The sequence below is a fragment of the Bufo gargarizans genome, chromosome 6 (assembly GCF_014858855.1).
Source record: "Bufo gargarizans isolate SCDJY-AF-19 chromosome 6, ASM1485885v1, whole genome shotgun sequence".
NCBI classification, from domain to species: domain Eukaryota; kingdom Metazoa; phylum Chordata; class Amphibia; order Anura; family Bufonidae; genus Bufo; species Bufo gargarizans.
The window spans coordinates 138,466,058-138,483,139 of NC_058085.1; the positions used below are offsets into that span (position 1 = coordinate 138,466,058).

The window sequence follows — 17,082 nt, forward strand, 5'->3', positions numbered from 1 at the left end:
TCTGCTTCCGTATGTCGGCATGGGAGTTCCGCAAAAAAGTTAGAACATGTCCTATTCTTGTCCGTTTTGCGGACAAGGATAGGCATTGTTACAATGGATCCGCAAAAGAAACAGATGCAATAAGGACGTCATCTGTATTTTTTGCAGATCCGTGTTTTGGAGACCTCAAAATACAGTGGGATGTGAAAGTTTGGGCAACCTTGTTAATCGTCATGATTTTCCTGTATAAATCGTTGGTTGTTACGATAAAAAATGTCAGTTAAATATATCATATAGGAGACACACACAGTGATATTTGAGAAGTGAAATGAAGTTTATTAGATTTACAGAAAGTGTGCTATAATTGTTTAAACAAAATTAGGCAGGTGCATACATCTGGGCACTGTTGTCATTTTATTGATTCCAAAACCTTTAGAATTAATTATTGGAACTCAAATTGGCTTAGTAAGCTCAGTGACCCCTGACCTACATACACAGGTGAATCCAATTATGAGAAAGAGTATTTAAGGGGGTCAATTGTAAGTTTCCGTCCTCTTTTCATTTTCTCTGAAGAGTAGCAACATGGGGGTCTCAAAACAACTCTCAAGTGACCTGAAGACAAAGATTGTTCACCATCATGGTTTAGGGGAAGGATACAGAAAGCTGTCTCAGAGATTTCAGCTGTCTGTTTCCACAGTTAGGAACATATTGAGGAAATGGAAGACCACAGGCTCAGTTCAAGTTAAGGCTCGAAGTGGCAGACCAAGAAAAATCTCGGATAGACAGAAGCGACGAATGGTGAGAACAGTCAGAGGCAACCCACAGACCAGCACCAAAGACCTACAACATCATCTTGCTGCAGATGGAGTCACTGTGCATCGTTCGGCGCACTTTACACAAGGAGATGCTGTATGCGAGAGGGATGCAGAGGAAGCCTTTTCTCCACCCACAGCACAAAAAGTGCCGCTTGAGGTGGGCTAAAGCACATTTGGACAAGCCAGCTTCATTTTGGAATAAGGTGCTGTGGACTGATGAAACTAAAATTGAGTTATTTGGGCATAACAAGGGGTGTTATGCATGGAGGAAAAAGAACACAGCATTCCAAGAAAAACACCTGCTACCTACAGTAAAATATGGTGGTGGTTCCATCATGCTGTGGGGCTGTGTGGCCAGTGCAGGGACTGGGAATCTTGTCAAAGTTGAGGGACGCAAGGATTCCACTCAGTATCAGCAGATTCAGGAGACCAATGTCCAGGAATCAGTGACAAAGCTTAAGCTGCGCCGGGGCTGGATCTTTCAACAAGACAACGACCCTAAACACTGCTCAAAATCCACTAAGGCATTTTTGCAGAGGAACAAGTACAATGTTCTGGAGTGGCCATCTCAGTCCCCAGACCTGAATATAATTGAAAATCTGTGGTGTGACTTAAAGAGAGCTGTCCATGCTCGGAAGCCATCAAACCTGAATGAACTAAAGATGTTTTGTAAAGAGGAATGGTCCAAAATACCTTCAGCCAGAATCCAGACTCTCATTGGAACCTACAGGAAGCGTTTAGAGGCTATAATTTCTGCAAAAGAAGGATCTACTAAATATTGATTTTATTTATTTTTTGTGGTGCCCAAATTTAGGCACCTGCCTAAATTTGTTTAAACAATTATAGCACACTTTCTGTAAATCCAATAAACTTCATTTCACTTCTCAAATATCACTGTGTGTGTCTCCTATATGATATATTTAACTGACATTTTTTATCGTAACAACCAATGATTTATACAGGAAAATCATGACCATTAACAAGGTTGCCCAAACGTTTGCATCCCACTGTACATACGGTCGTGTGCATGAGCCCTTAGGGATTCATACTTTCCTTTTTAAAACATATGGTTTTAAAAAAAACACACAGAAAATCATGCATTAAAATATACTGTTTGTAACAAATAAGCCAAAACATCACAAAAATTCAGCAAAAACGCTATAAAAACACATCACATGAAAAAAAACCAGAGGCTTTTGTTGGTAGTTTTGCCAAGGCACAAAGCCAAACCAAATATCTGTGTCAAAGAGATCTTAAACTTATTATATGATATATGAGGGAGCTCTCAAACTGGAGAAAATAGAGGCCCAGACGATGATCTTGACGTTGCCTGCGCTGCTGGAGGAGCCAGGTCATAAATTACGTGGCTCCTCCAGCAGTCTATGCACTAGAATGGCCATAGAGTTTGTATATTGCAATAGGCAGGTAGCTTGTCTCATCTCACTATTTGTAAGAGCTCTGTTTACACTTGTTTACATCCACAGCATGGACTAGATTTGTACAGACCTTGTCCTTTGTCTGGTACAGACAATCCTCTGTGAGCTAAACGGCCTAGGCTGCAGGTGTATACATTTTACCTACATTGACACATTGCAGTAATTATTAGGACAGTAAGTATAAAATAAAGCTAATGACAAACAACACATATAGTGACACAAGATCCTCAGTAGAAGATTCTCAAGGCCATAATACAGCTGCATGTTTCTGCATTACTTGGACCCACACTGGTCTACTGAACCAACTTTAGATGTAGATAATCTGAGTTCTTAGGTGATCTCTGTTTGATTCAGTCATGGATGGTCTCACTTGAGTATAGGAAATCAACTTTTTATTTTTCTTAATTTATTTTGTATATTATTTAAAGAACATATGAAACAAGGCAAAACCCAAGAGGTCAAGGGTTCTCACTTTTCATACATGAAGGAATACAGGTTTTAGTAATCAGCGTCTTCGTTGTATAGATTTTCCTTACCTTCCTTCCTGTAGTATAAGATTTCCAGCTTTCGCTCTTCAGATCCTAGTAGGGCCTGAGTAAGTTGTGTAATGCTGCTGGGGGTGGTTTCTGGACCCGTTAGAAAGTCACAAGTACAAGGTCTCTGCATGACCTCCACCCTGGAGTAGCCAAACATGTCACAGAAACCATCATTACAATAGATAATAGCACAGTTGTCCATCTGGGCATTGGCTATCAGGAACTTCCGACCTGCAGAGAAATAGAGATAGGGAAGATAAAGTTTCAATAAAAATTTTGGTTTCTTTACAGAGGCACCCAAAAGCTGCATGGAGTGTTTACAGGACGGGTAAGGAAACATGCGACTTTGTTGTGTGCATGGACAATTTTTTCCATTAAAAGGTTTTTACCATGAAAAAGAGTTTACATTTCTCAAAGCACCACTTGGCTCTGAAATTTTTGTTATTAAAAAAAAGTATTTGCATAGCGCCACCTGTTGTTTGTTATTTTGCTTATTTCTATGTCCACCTTGCTGAGATGGCTGCACATTGCTCAGTTCCATCCTTCAGCTGCCACTAGCCTGATCTACTGTTAGAAGCTGGGACAGTTACAGGGAGACAGATGCAGCAGAAATGAAATGCCCCTTGAGCTGTGATTGGATAGAGAACTGCACAAAGGGATTGCAGACTTTGGCAAAGACGGTTTTCATTGCTAATCTGGCTACTGCCTCCTCTGCATGTGGTGGGAACTCTATCAGCTACAAGCTGCGCACAATAACCAAAGGACAGGAGAACCCCTCATTCAGAGATCAGAGACTGTATTGGATACTGTGGATATCATCTACTTTTATATCTCATGATATAGAAAGTGCATCCCATTTGGCTGAGAACAGGAGAGATTGAACAGTATGATTTTGAGAGAGAGAAGCTAGCCTCCATATACAACCTTTGGGAATTACTTGCATGTGAACAGTCTTTGTGTGCTTCACCTGTTGACCAGCTTCAGTAAAGTACCATGGATCTGTTATGCCAAAACCAGTCTCGTCATTATACCACACCACAGTTTACTCCATCATTTCTGCTGCACTGCCTCAGGAAGCACTGTGGAGGACAACCACCGTGACTATTACAACTCCGATCTGCAGTACCACTCCTATGCTCTCCAGTTCCATAACAGGCTTGCTGCCCTGCGACAAGAAGAGAGCTGTGGCAGAAAGGACATGCCCGCTGAGCCATGAGAGGGAGAGAGCTGCCACAGAAAGGAAACACTCCCCGAGCTGTGATAGGCAGAGAGCTGCAGTAGTAAGGACACGCTCCTTGAGATGTGTCAGGGAGAGAGCTGCAGCAGAAGGGACAAGCTCCCTGATAAATAAAACAACCCCTGAAATACATCTAGCACAGCAATGAATGGGGAGATTTATACCTCATTGATATGTCAGTGTTTTGGTCAGTGATTTTGAGCAAAAACCAGGTGTGGCTCTAAACACAGAACAAGTGCAGATCTTTCCCTTACCCTAAGTTCACACCTGAGCGTTTTACAGCGCGTTCAAACGCGCTGTAAAACGCTCAACACGTGAAAACCAATGCTTCCCTATGGCCCTGGTTCACACTTGAGCGTTTTACAGCGCGTTTGAACGCGCTGTAAAACGCCCGACGCATAAACAAGTTCTTGAGCTTTTTTCTGGGCGTTTGTCGCGCGTTTTGGCCATAGACTCATTGGACAACACTGCAGTCAATCACACGAACGCGCGTCAAACGCGCGTTTACTATTGCAAAAAAAACGTGCATAAAAAACGCGCGACTAAAACGCGCGTCTCAGAAACGCTCAGGTGTGAACCCAGGGTTATACCTTATGTACCTTCAACGGGCGGCATCCCCCGGGGCCCTCTTTATAACACGCGTCCCAGGTGTAGGAAATGCTAAGTGGTATGTTGCTACCTAAAATGTCTCTTTATGTGTGTCACGGTGCTCCTACCTGGATACAACTGGACCCCAGGCTTTGGTTCCAAAGTGATAAATAGGGGGAATAATTGAGGGATTTGAAGAAATAGGTCCAGACCTTGAGGTGAAGTTCAATGGCAGCTTTACTTTAAATAAACGTTTCTTCAAACAGTTTAGGGTACTTTTCTGGTATTGAGTTCCGTCCTAGGGGCTCAATATCGTAAAAAAGCTGATCAGTTTTATCCTAATGCATTCTGAATAGAGAGCAATCTGTTCAGTATGCATTAGGATGTCTTCAGTTCAGTCACTCTTACGGTATTTGGCCGGAGAAAATTCCGGAACACTTGCCAGAATGCCGGATCCGGCATGATTTTCCATTGAAATTAATTAATGCCAAGTGTTCCGGCAAAACGCAGACTTTTAAAAATGCAAAAAAAATAAATAAATACCGGATCCGTTTTTCCGGAGGACACCGGAGAGATAATCCAGTGTCTCAATGCATTTGTTAGACAAATCCGGATCCGTCTACAAATGCTATCCGTTTGCACATGGATTTCCGGATCCGGCAGGCAGTTCCGGCGATGGAACTGCCTGTAGCCGGCCAGCTAAGACCTGTCCTAGGTTGCTAATATAGCTTGTGTGTTTATACAGCTAGACCTGCTAATAACCTTAATACAGTTCCTATGTTTGTGTGTTAAAGACAAAAGCAGAGTTATTTACTGTGACATTATGTTTTGGATGTCATATAACTGTTATATTTTGTGTTCACAGAAGCAGAAAAGATTATATGCCTTTAAGATTCATTATATAATGTAAGGTAAGCTCAATGACACAGCAGCACAACAGAAAGCATATAGTTAAACTGTTGTTGCTAAGCAGGAGTCTTGACAAATCCTAGCTAGCCTCACACAGCCCAGTAGTTTTGATCAATCACAGCCAGCCTCACACACAGCTTGTGTGGGAAATTCCCCTAGCAGGAGCTGCTGGAATTATTTTTCACCAGAGAGAGGAGATGAACAGACATTCACTCCACTAAGGCTATTTCACACTAGCATTAGTGTGATCTGGCAGGAAGTTACATCATAGGAGCTGCCTGCCGGATCCGCCGATCAGTGTGACAACTGACAGCATTTGTAGACGGATCCGGGTGCGGATCCATCTACAAATGCATTGTAAGAATGGATCCATCTCTCCGCTTGTCATGCGGATGGACGGATCCGTCCTTCAGTTATTTTGCAATGCCAGATCCGGCGCTAATACAAGTCAATGGGAATTTATGCCAGATCCGACATTCCGGCGACTGATCAGGCATTTTGGACGGACACAATACCGCAGAATGCCCTTTTGACGTAACTCTATGCCGGAAAAGAATAATGCTAGTGTGAAAGTACCCTAAGAGCTGTGTTTTATGAAAATAAGAGGCCAAAACAGGTATTTAAAACAGTTATATAATGTTCCTACTGGTAATATAGTGATTAGAACTGTATACTGAACTAGTTATATGTATGTTTACTTACAGTTCCACCATACAAACGAACTACTGAGCCATACAATTATACAATCCAAACAAATTGCATACAAATGCAAACTGCTCATACCTGATCATAATTAATTGTATAGAGCAAACTGCAAACCAAGTAGAGCAAGTGAACTATTAGTTAGACCTCAGATATATCTCTCAGAAAGATCATAAAGTGCTTAAATAACTTAAAGTGAGAGTACAGATACTCAAGAGAGAAATATATCCACCATTTTATGTTAAATGACAAGATTGAACAGTTGAACCACCATCTTATGCATACCGCCATTTTATGATACTTTATTCAACACGTGTTTTGTACATCGACTATCTGCTGCGGAGGCGGCAGTGCTATATATGAAGAAAAGTTGAAGGTAATAAAGAAGTTATTTCAAGCATTTGGTGTGCTCTTTAAACATACTGTTTCCATAGAACGGCGCTAGAGGAATTACAGAGTAATAGTCTGGTTAGACTAAAAGGTCAGACATATCAAAATTCTTCTAATGCTACAGCGCAAAAGGCACTTCAAATTGCTGCGCCTGCCACACTGCCTGCCGGATCTTCACAATGCAAGTGTGAAAGTACCCTTACAGGCTTTGTCTTGGTTCCAGCAGGCTTTAGCAATAAACTAACAGGCAAACTCAACTCTACTCTATCCTTCTCTTACTCTGCTGTAATGACAAACTGACTTGGTAACTTGGCTTCTTCTTTATGCTGCACTTCACTTTTAAGTCAGACTTATCTTCAGCCAAGGAATAGGTTAGAATCCTGGCAGCTCCAACATGGAGTCTCAACCAGCACAGATCAGAACTGCCCCGCCTCCTTCGTATAGCAAGCAGGACTGGCCCACTTCTGACCAAAGGGGGGAGAATGGAATGGCGAGTTCCCTTCTATCTAACTATTGCTCTGTCGTGTTTGCTGCCACCTGCTGGTGGACCAGGCACATTACATGAACAGGTACAGAACATTATTATAAATGCACAGTGTTGAGGGACCTGGAAATAAAAATATAGGTGACATACAGGTTAGACCAGGGGTAGGCAACCTCCGGCTCCCAGCTGTTGTGAAACTACAACTCCCAGTATGCATACTTGCTCTGCTCTTCTAAGAACTCTCATAGAAATGAATGGAGCATGCTGGGAATTGTAGTTTCACAACAGCTGGGAGCCGGAGGTTGCCTACCCCTGGGTTAGACCATAAAAGAAAGAAGCAAGGTGCAGAAGTGGTAACACCACTCTGGGGTGTTACATACCAATCCTGGTTTTGGCTCACAACTACTAATGGGAAACAATGACGTGTGAATGAGGCATTGTGGATCCATGTAAAGTACAGATGATCTTGTACTATATGATGTTTGATTTTCAATTTTTAAATGAATTATGGGATCACCCCTTTAATTATAGTCACCTGCATGTAGCTATATTTAATATATATGCCATTTTTATTTGCCACTCTGCTGTCATGGTTTCTAGGGTTATAAGAGTGAAAGTTACTTAGCTGATTGGTTGTAGACAGGTGACTATACATATGTTTATTCAGGGCTTTTTTCACTTTAGCTAAGGCCTCTTGCAAAAGACCATATGGCTTTTTCTGTATTTTGCAGTCCGCAAAAAACACGGATGACGTCCGTGTGCATTCAGTTTTTTGCGGAATGGAACAGCTGGCCCCTGATAGAACAGCACTATCCTTGTCCGTTAAGAGGACAATAATAGGACAAGTTCTATCTTTGAACGGAACAGAAAAATGGAAATACAGATACGGCAGGCATACGGAGTATCTTCAGTTTTTTTTTGCTGATCCATTGAAATGAATGGTTCCGTATACGTTCCGTATACAGTCCGTATACGGAACGCAAAAAACGGAACGTAAACAGAAAAAAAACCTTTTGTGTGCAAGAGGCCTAAGGCAATAAAGGGTGGTTTATAATAGTTTCATCTTTATAATTTAAATAATTAATAAATGCCAGCGGCGCAGCACAGTAATAAAGCAGGCACAGCATGCTAATTAAGACCTAACATCAGGAAAAAGGATGATGTTTTAGCAAATAGAGATAAATTGATCAATCATGTTGTGCCAGCTACTTCCTAGTTTCTAAGAGAGATCCCTTTTACATCCAGCTGATAAAAGTGATTTTGCAAGTAGTCTTGCTTTAAAATCTCCTACCATTGTGTGTCTCCAGCTCCTACACAGGCCTCTGTGTGTCTCCGTGGTTAATGCAAGCACACTCAAAGGGATCATTTATCAAACTGGTGTAAAGTAGAACTGGCTTAGTTGCCCATAGCAACCAATAAGATTCCACCTTTCATTTTGGTCAGCTACTTTAGAAAATTAAAGGTGGACTCTGATTAGTTGCTATGGGCAGCTAAGCCAGTTCTACTTTACACCATTTGTGTAATCTGTTGATGCAGATTTCTTTTCTGCTGCAAGCTACCCTACCAAACACATGTTTGGAAGAAGTAGGGGACAGATAGCAGGGTGTTTACCTGCAGGATCAGACTACATCAGAGTTGTTTGTAGTCTGTAGCCATGGAGACTCATAAGAACTGCAAAAATAGGATACAATTCAGGATTATTAGCAAAATTGCTTTATTTTTTATTGTTGATCGATTGTTTTAATAGAAAGGTGGACATAATCTTTAAAGGGGTTGTCCGCCTTTGTTATGCTCTTTTTCAGACACCCCCAGAGTGGCTGGACCTGTGGTGGTGAGCATACTTACCTCATTCCCGCCGCTGGGTTTCAGTTCTATCGCTTCTCCTTGTGCGCCGCTGGTCACAGGTGTACTTGAGTTAAAATCCTGTTTAGCGTGGGGCACCTGACTGCCGCTGCCAATGACAGGCCAGGGCAGTGACATGTCAGCTATGTGTCACATCACAGACACGTGACTGCCGCTGGCACTTATTGGCTGCCGCAGTCATGTCACCCACATCACACTGGATTTTGATGCAGGTTAACCCAGGACCAGTGGCTCACGAGGGGGAGCAATGAAGATGGAACCTAGCGGCTGGGATCAGGTACAGTAAGTATGCTCCAGCCACACTGGGGAATCGGAAAAAAAGTACAACAAAGGTGGAATACTTTCCATCTTTGCTTATCAGACAGCACACCTTTCTTTTGCCAGTCTTAAAGCGACTCTCTAGGACTTTACACATCCGCACGGCATAATATCTTTATGACGTTCTACGTTTCCCAAAAAATGAATGCCATAATCCATATCTTATCAAATTTGTATTAATAGTCTCACTCTCACACTGTGCTGCTGTGTCCCTCCATATGTCATCTCTTTCAAGACAAACACTTCTACGTAGGGTGACCAGACATCCGGCTTTAGGCCAGACAGTCCGGTTTCCTGGCTCCCTGTCCTCCATCTGTTGCAAGGCCTGGGTGGACAATGCGGTGCTCTCATTTTCTGTGGTTCCATGTTCAGATAGCAGCTTATTTTATTTATTTTTTTATTTTTATCTATGGTCATTGCTTTCAAATTCTGGGTTTGAGACTTTCCTCCAAGCTGAAGCCAAGGCACCAGCCACTTTTCTAGTTAACTAAACACTGCTTACAGCATTCAACTCGTTTGGTCAGTGATTTTCATCAGCGATTGTGAACCAAAACCAGGTCTAAACCAAAACATAGAACAGGGTCCAATCTTTCTATTATACCTTATCTCTGTGTAGGTTCCGCTTCTGGTTTTGGCTGACAACCACTGATGAACATCATTGATCAAACAAAGACCAAACACTCACTGTGTGAATGCGATCTAACTATGGGAACCAATAGTTAAAGGGGTCGTCCCACGAAAATTATTCTACAGTTTTCAAACCTGCACCAGGATCTGAATACTTTTGTAATTGCATGTAATAAAAAATTTAGCATAGCCACTGAGATATTCAATCAAATATATCTGTATAGCGCCACCTGCTGTTAGTTTTTCTTATTTCTTTGACCTGCTCACTGAGAACGTCACACATGCTCAGTTTCATACTTCAACTCCCTCCTGAGCTGTGATGGGTCAGCATGGACACGCCTCCTGAGCTGTGATAGGGAGAGCATGGACACGCCTCCTGAGCTGCAGCAGAAAAGACACTCCCCTTGAGCTGCCAGCTTGATATACATCTATTAGAGCAATGAATGGGTGGATTTCTGGATCCATGTGAGGTACAGGGCTGGTTCTAGCTTCATTAGAAAGAGATTGTCATGTACTAGATTATGTATGATTTTCATTTTTTACATTAGTCATGGGATAACCCCTTTAACCACTCAATATACTCTATCCTGAAGCTTAATAATAAAAATGCATCCCATACATGGTAGAACATGGATACTGTATGGTTTCACATTGACTTATATTTCATTGGCTCCCTCCATAAGATGCCCTCATATTACGTCAAGGGCAACCTGGGGACCTGAAAGTGGCCCTGAAAAAATAAAGCGTCCCCAAGATGTACTGTAGACAAGTCCAAATAACAGAAGGCAGAGCAACAAAAGGCCAACACAAGCCACTAGTAGGAAAGGACAACAGAAATAGGCGGGCCATCAATACCGTAGTGCAGCACAACATACCGCCCCAGCAAAACCAAATACCACAGTGCAGCAGAAAATACTGCCCTATCACCATACTGAGGATGGTCATAAAGTTGAATTTAGGAGAGCACCTGTGGATGATGGCCAGGTGCATAAGTACCTGATGCTCCTAGCATTAATTAATGCTGAGAGCATTAGATTGTTATGTACCTGGACATCACCCATGAGGATGACTTGGGCAGCGCCCTAGGCATCGGCCCACCGGGAAAATTCCCAGTAGGGTATATGTCCAGTCCGCCCCTGTATGATGTAGTATTATGGAGATACATTCCTCTAGAACCAATTCTTGCTGACTGACATAATAAATGTATATTCTACCTAACCTACTACCCCATATATTCTTCATCAAACGTAAATGATATATAACAGGTTGTATTTTCACTTCTGTTTAGGGTTGAAATTATCTATGCATCCATTATACCACAGCATCTCTTTAATCTGGATTGTTTAAATCTCTAACAATACCTGTAATATATGTTTATGTCCAGTGTGTGGGAATGGTGGTGGTTAAGGGGACAATGCTGCTGCCAGTGGGGGAGAAGTGTTTGTGGGACAATGTTATTGGCACTGGGGAAGGGTTGATCAGTGCTGCTGGGCTGGTATTTATTTGCTGCTGCTAGGAGGTATTTTATGCTGCATTGTGGTATTTATTTGGTATTGCTAGGAGGTATTTTATGCTGCACTGTAGTATTTATTTAGTGCTTCTAGGATGTATTTTGTGCTGCACTGTGGTATTTATTTGGCACTGCTGGGAGGTGTTTTGTGCTGCACTGTGGTATTTATTTAATGCTACTGCAAGGTACTTTGTGTTGCATTGCGGTATTTATTTGGTACTGCTGGGTGGTCATGTTTTCTAAACTGTGGTATTTATTTTGAGCTGCTGGGAGGTAGTGTGTTGAACTGTGGTATTGGTACTGCTGTGAGGTATTTTTTGCTGATTCTCATATTTATTTGTGCATTGTCCCACTCCGTAATTGTAGTGGGGCCCTGCATATAAGGGTATTTGCAGAATATAATTTTATAATATGTATGGATTTTGCTGTAATTTCTTCCTAAACAGGCTGTTTACACCTTGCATGTAGAGTCACCCAGTCACCCCTAGGAAAGGGGGGGGGGGGGGGCTGGTACTAAAAATATATAAATAGAACAGGTTACAGAAAGTGCAAGGCAGTAGGTAGTTGGTAGTAGGCAGATAGCATTTGAGAGCAGTTCAGTGCAGTAAAGTAGAGTTAGGGGAAGTTTATTCTGCAGCAAAAAGAAGCTAATTCCAAGTCAGGCACAAAAGTCAGACTCCTGAGCCAGACCGCAGAGTCTGACAAAGGAGCTGGGTAACTAAATCTAACTCACTGAAACATTCAGAAGCCAAGTAAGCTGACCCTCAAAGTTGTGTGCAGACCAAGGGTAGGCCTCAAGAGAAGAATAACAGAAACCCAGTTTTGAGAAGTATAAGGAGAGACTAGTGGAGACCTCAGCCTACAGACTCTATTAGCACCCAATATGAGACAGGAGTTAGCCTATGGTGCCTGTTCATATTAGCCAAGAAGGCAAGATGTATGTACCGGCCATGTGAAACAGATAAGTTTATTGATGTATACTGCACACCTGGAAGATAGACAGTCAGTCAGAAGTTACAATAGCCTGAGTGTGACCAGAGTCAATACTTCACCAAGAGCCTGTTATTAGGATTAGTGATTCTCAGGAAATGTTCCATTTATTTATTCAAATGGACCCCCTTTATTTTACCACCTCATTTGCACCTAAGGTTGCTGGGGACCCTGCCTTCCCTGCACCTTAAGCCCTATACCATCAAGGGCACCTCAACCAACATCTGTCAGAGATTCCTCAACACCAGAGTGTGCCCTGAAGGAATCCTGTGCCTTTCTTCCCGTCACTACCCAGGGAGCTCTTCGGGAAGCTGTGAGTACCAACTACTACACCCATCAGGCCACCACACTCACGCACACCCCTGTGGCCCAGTCTGTTGCATTTGGGGCTGCTGGGTGTTTTTTGTGTTGCCCTGTGGTATTTATTTAGTGTCGCTGGGAGGTATTTTATGCTGAATTGTCATATTTATTTGGTAGTGCTCGGGCAGTACTTTGTGCATCATGTTGGCTTTTTTTTTTGTGCTGCTGGAATTTATTTTATGCTACCCTTTGGTATTTACTTGGCATTGCTAGGAGGCATTTTATGCTGCATGCGCGGCCCCCGGATGTTTTTTTCGTGGTGATGACCCACCTACTTATGTTGGCCCCATCTATTTGCTTGGCCAGGCCTACTTGCGTTGCCCAGACTGTTGTCAATTTGGGCCAGCATACACGGGGCTGCTTTTAGTTTTTTTTTTCCAGGGACACTTTAAGTTCCCATTCCGCTCCCACACAGAACTTTAGCACTTATTGTTATGTATAGAAAACCTTATACATAACGTAGTTAAAGTAAAATAGTAAAAGGATGGAATATAAAGAAATAAAAAACTTAAAGGGGTTGTCTTATGAAGACAATGCCTATCCGTAAGCCCTAGAATACATATGGACATGAGCTCCGAATCCACTTCTATCCACCTCTATGAGCTAGGATGGAAAGCTGCTGTGTATGAGCGGCTCCCATTCTGGTAACCTCAAGCCGCAATTTCTGATGGGACAACCCCTTTAACTTCCTAAGTGAAACTTGAGCTAATTAGATTACATGATCACCTTTTTACCTCAGGACATGACTCTTTTATGTGTACATTTGTGATACAAGAGGCTGGTTTATTACCATTGTTATACTCAGGTTTGATGGTCACAGGACAAAGTTCATCCATTTATAGGCTTAACATGTTAGCTTAATGTTCCATTAAAAGGCGCCGGTGTCTCCATAGTAGCATGTATTGTTAGCGAGCGTAATCTGCTAAGGATAGATCCACATTCACAAAAATAGTCTTGAGAAACAGCACAATGCTGACTCATTTCTGCTAAAATAATTTCCTACTTTCTGCCTTTTTCAACCCAGTATCTGACAGCTGTTTGTTTCAGAGTTGTTTATCCGTCTTCTGATCTTATCTTTTCAGTTCCTATTAAACCAATGCATGCTTTTTTTGCTTTCCATATACCGTACCCTGTACTGGAGACATCATTAATGAGCTTCAAAATCGGTATCTTCTTTGCATTGTACCCAAAGCCAGGGATGGATTGGCCATAGGCCTTATAGGGAAATTTCCCGGTGGGCCGTGTCACGACCACCCCCGTTTAAATCAGACTTATGACTGCCCGGACGCCCCAGCCGGGGGTGGACCGTGACAGGGGGGAGATACAGAATTACCCAAACAGTCAATCCTGGACCCCCATTATTTTCTGTTGCCACCATGTTTCGTGAGTGAACGACTCTATAAGGGGGATAGGGGTTAGGACCACTCACAGATCAGCCCGGTACCCCGCTACAAGCTAACACCATTCGAGTCATAAAACAGTTATGTCTCTAATATCAGTCAACTATAAAACTGGTAGGTCTCTTCAAGGCGTACAAGTACTTTGTTGCAGTGTGGCTTAGAGCGATAAGAGAGAGACAATTTGAAAGAAATAAAAATATATTTTACTTTAAGTAACACTGAAGTGAAACAAACAAAATTTACTGAAAAAGATTACAATAGCGAGCTGAGAAGCATGGGGAAAATAAATGGGGATAAATAGAGAAATTACTATCTTGGACTTTGCCTATGCAAAATCCAGGCACAAAACTTACGTTCCAATGGACAACCTATTGGTGATGTGACCACAGGGCAAAAAGCTCTACTCTCCCATTGTGCACAGACTTTTATGCCCCATTTTGTGGGAGGGTAAGGAGGGTTGGCCCAGCCAATCGCTGACCAAGGGCTGCACCGTGGGTGTTCCTGAAGGAGGGTTTGGGAGGGCTTGTTCGCCCCTCCCTGCTGCTGGCCAGCCCAGTTTTCCCTAATTAAAAAAAAAATGCCCCATAACTTTGCCGGAGTAATAAATATGGAAAAAATTAGATTCCATGGGTGACACCGCACCTTTCTCCCCTCTAGGTGACTAGTAACCCATTTCCCAGTCTGGGAAGACACCTGAGCCGCCAAGTTTGGACTCTCCTGGTTTCTCTGGGCGAGAGGTGCATTTTGAGAGTACCTACATTTTTGTGTCATAATTCCATATAGCCCAAATATGCGCTTGCTGGCTCTGCCTTCCCTCAAGTCATTTGTCCCTGAAGAAGGGGTACATCCCCCAAACGCGTTGTACCGCTTGCTTAATAAAAAAGAACTCTCATACTATTCCAACCACTGGGTGGTTCTTGCGCCGTGGGATATTCCTTTTCCCTATTGAACTACTGGCTTTCAGAGGGATTCCAGGCATCCCTGAACAGAAGCACTCATCCCGGGCTGCATACCATCCGCCGTGAGGGGCTTATGCCAACCTGACATACGTCTTCAAAGAAATTGTAGTAAAGGAGGCAATGCAAGAAATAATTATGTAAGCATGAGGAAGAATACACTGATATATCAATAATAGGGTGTGAGAACCTCCGAACTTAATCTAATGTGTGTGTGGGGAGCTCCCGACTCTCATCATCTGTCAGGGGAAAAAAGGATCAAAGCAAGTAAAGATCCAGGGACTAAAATGTGACGTCTGCTTTTAAGTAAAAGCAGGGAGTTGGGCTGAATGAATATAAAATGCCATTTGCACAAATGCACTACTAGTTTGTACTTTTCAGTTCTACTATTGACTTTAGTGCCTGAAAGCACCCTTTACTAAAGCATTCAATCCAAACCCGCAAATGGTCCGAGCCCTTAATGGAGAAACTTGAGACCTGTAATTGCTACTTAGAGCTTGTCCTCCCAACCTATTTATTTTTTTATACTGTAATTATATTTGTTTCCATTTTACTCTAACAGACATCATTCTTCCAGGGGGGAAAAGTACTTTGGCTAATAAAAAATAAAAAAATTACTGTATCTGCCTATAATAGTGCTGCAGAACAGGTGACACCCGGGAAAAGCTGAAGGCATTGTTACAATAATGATATTGCTGTCATGGCTGGTACAGATTGCCTGCACATGATTGTATGAGCATATTCCTGGGCATGGATAATGGTCTGCACTGTCGCTGGAATATAATGTATACCACGTACTGGCGTATAAGGCAGACCGCTGTTACGTGATTGCAAAAACACGAGCCCACCACAAGCTTGTAAGGAAATCGGTGACTAGAGAGCGGATTTCTATTACCACAAGGGCAGAATGGCGATGAACTACAGACAGTACAGATTACTCCCTCCTGACCTCTGCACAGTTCACAGAGCACCCCAGAAAATTCTGCCGTAGACGTCAATGAAATCTGCTCCAGTGCATTGTGTCTATAGCCCATGTGGCTACCGTAAAGCGTATCTGTAAATACTATTAAGAACAGCTCAGGCAAGATGGCCGCCCCCATATTCATGTAAAAAAAATAATAATATATGTCACTATCTGGTTTTAACTGGCAAAAATAAATAAAGATGACAAATTCCCTTTAGACCTCTGCTTATTCTGGGCTTAGGAGTCCAGTGGGAGTTTCTGATCACTGACAGCCTTCCCTGCATGACTGATAGGACCACCCACTGGACTCCTAAGCCCAGACTAAGCAAGAATATAAATGTATAAATTACAAGTTAGACTGATCTGCTCAGCCCCCCCTGCTCTATAACATGCTGTCTGTAGATTGGACTGCATTTTATGGTTACAGGTTCTCTTTAAAGGACGCCCACGTCGCCCAGGTTCACAATAAAAAAACATTTAAGATCTTCATAAAACATAGTCAAAATAGCTGGTGCCCTCCTTACAAATCTTAGTAATGTGGTTGCTTTGATTCTCACTCTCCTCTTCCAAGTGGCCACCAGCTTCTCAGACTAGTATAGGACAACCCTCCTACTCTTGGATGGACCAGTCAGGAGCAGAGGGGGAGTGTTTCAGACCACCCAAGCACAGTGTACATAGAGCAGTCTGAGAAGATGATGGACATTTTAGATAAATTAATGGAAGACTGGGAATAGGAGGAACAGCCATTGGAAAAGTTAAAAAGGAGGATGGCACCTACACTACTTTAACTATGCATTATGCAGTGTATTTGATTTTTTTTATTATGAACTGGAGTATTGCTTTAAGCGCCAATAACCTATCTGGATAGGTTTCTTCATTGTGAGCAATCATCTGTGCCTCTATTGTAAGACACCATAACCAGCAGGTATGAGAGGAAATATCTTGTGAAGCCTCACTAGCACTAGTCTAGAAGGTGCTTCAGAGGTTAATGTAGAGAGGAAATACAGCTGACAGAAGC

At 42.4% G+C, this 17,082-nt stretch overlaps 1 protein-coding gene across 1 annotated transcript in view; it reads right to left on the reverse strand.

Annotated features, from left to right (window-relative positions):
- The window catches only part of KCNH6 (potassium voltage-gated channel subfamily H member 6), a 269,607-nt gene that overhangs the window by 223,032 nt on the left and 29,493 nt on the right, over positions 1-17,082 (reverse strand). Inside the window, exon 2 of the mRNA XM_044296338.1 lies at positions 2,767-2,997. Within this exon, the coding sequence (XP_044152273.1) occupies positions 2,767-2,997 (231 nt within the window). The remainder of the gene's footprint in view (positions 1-2,766; positions 2,998-17,082) is intronic.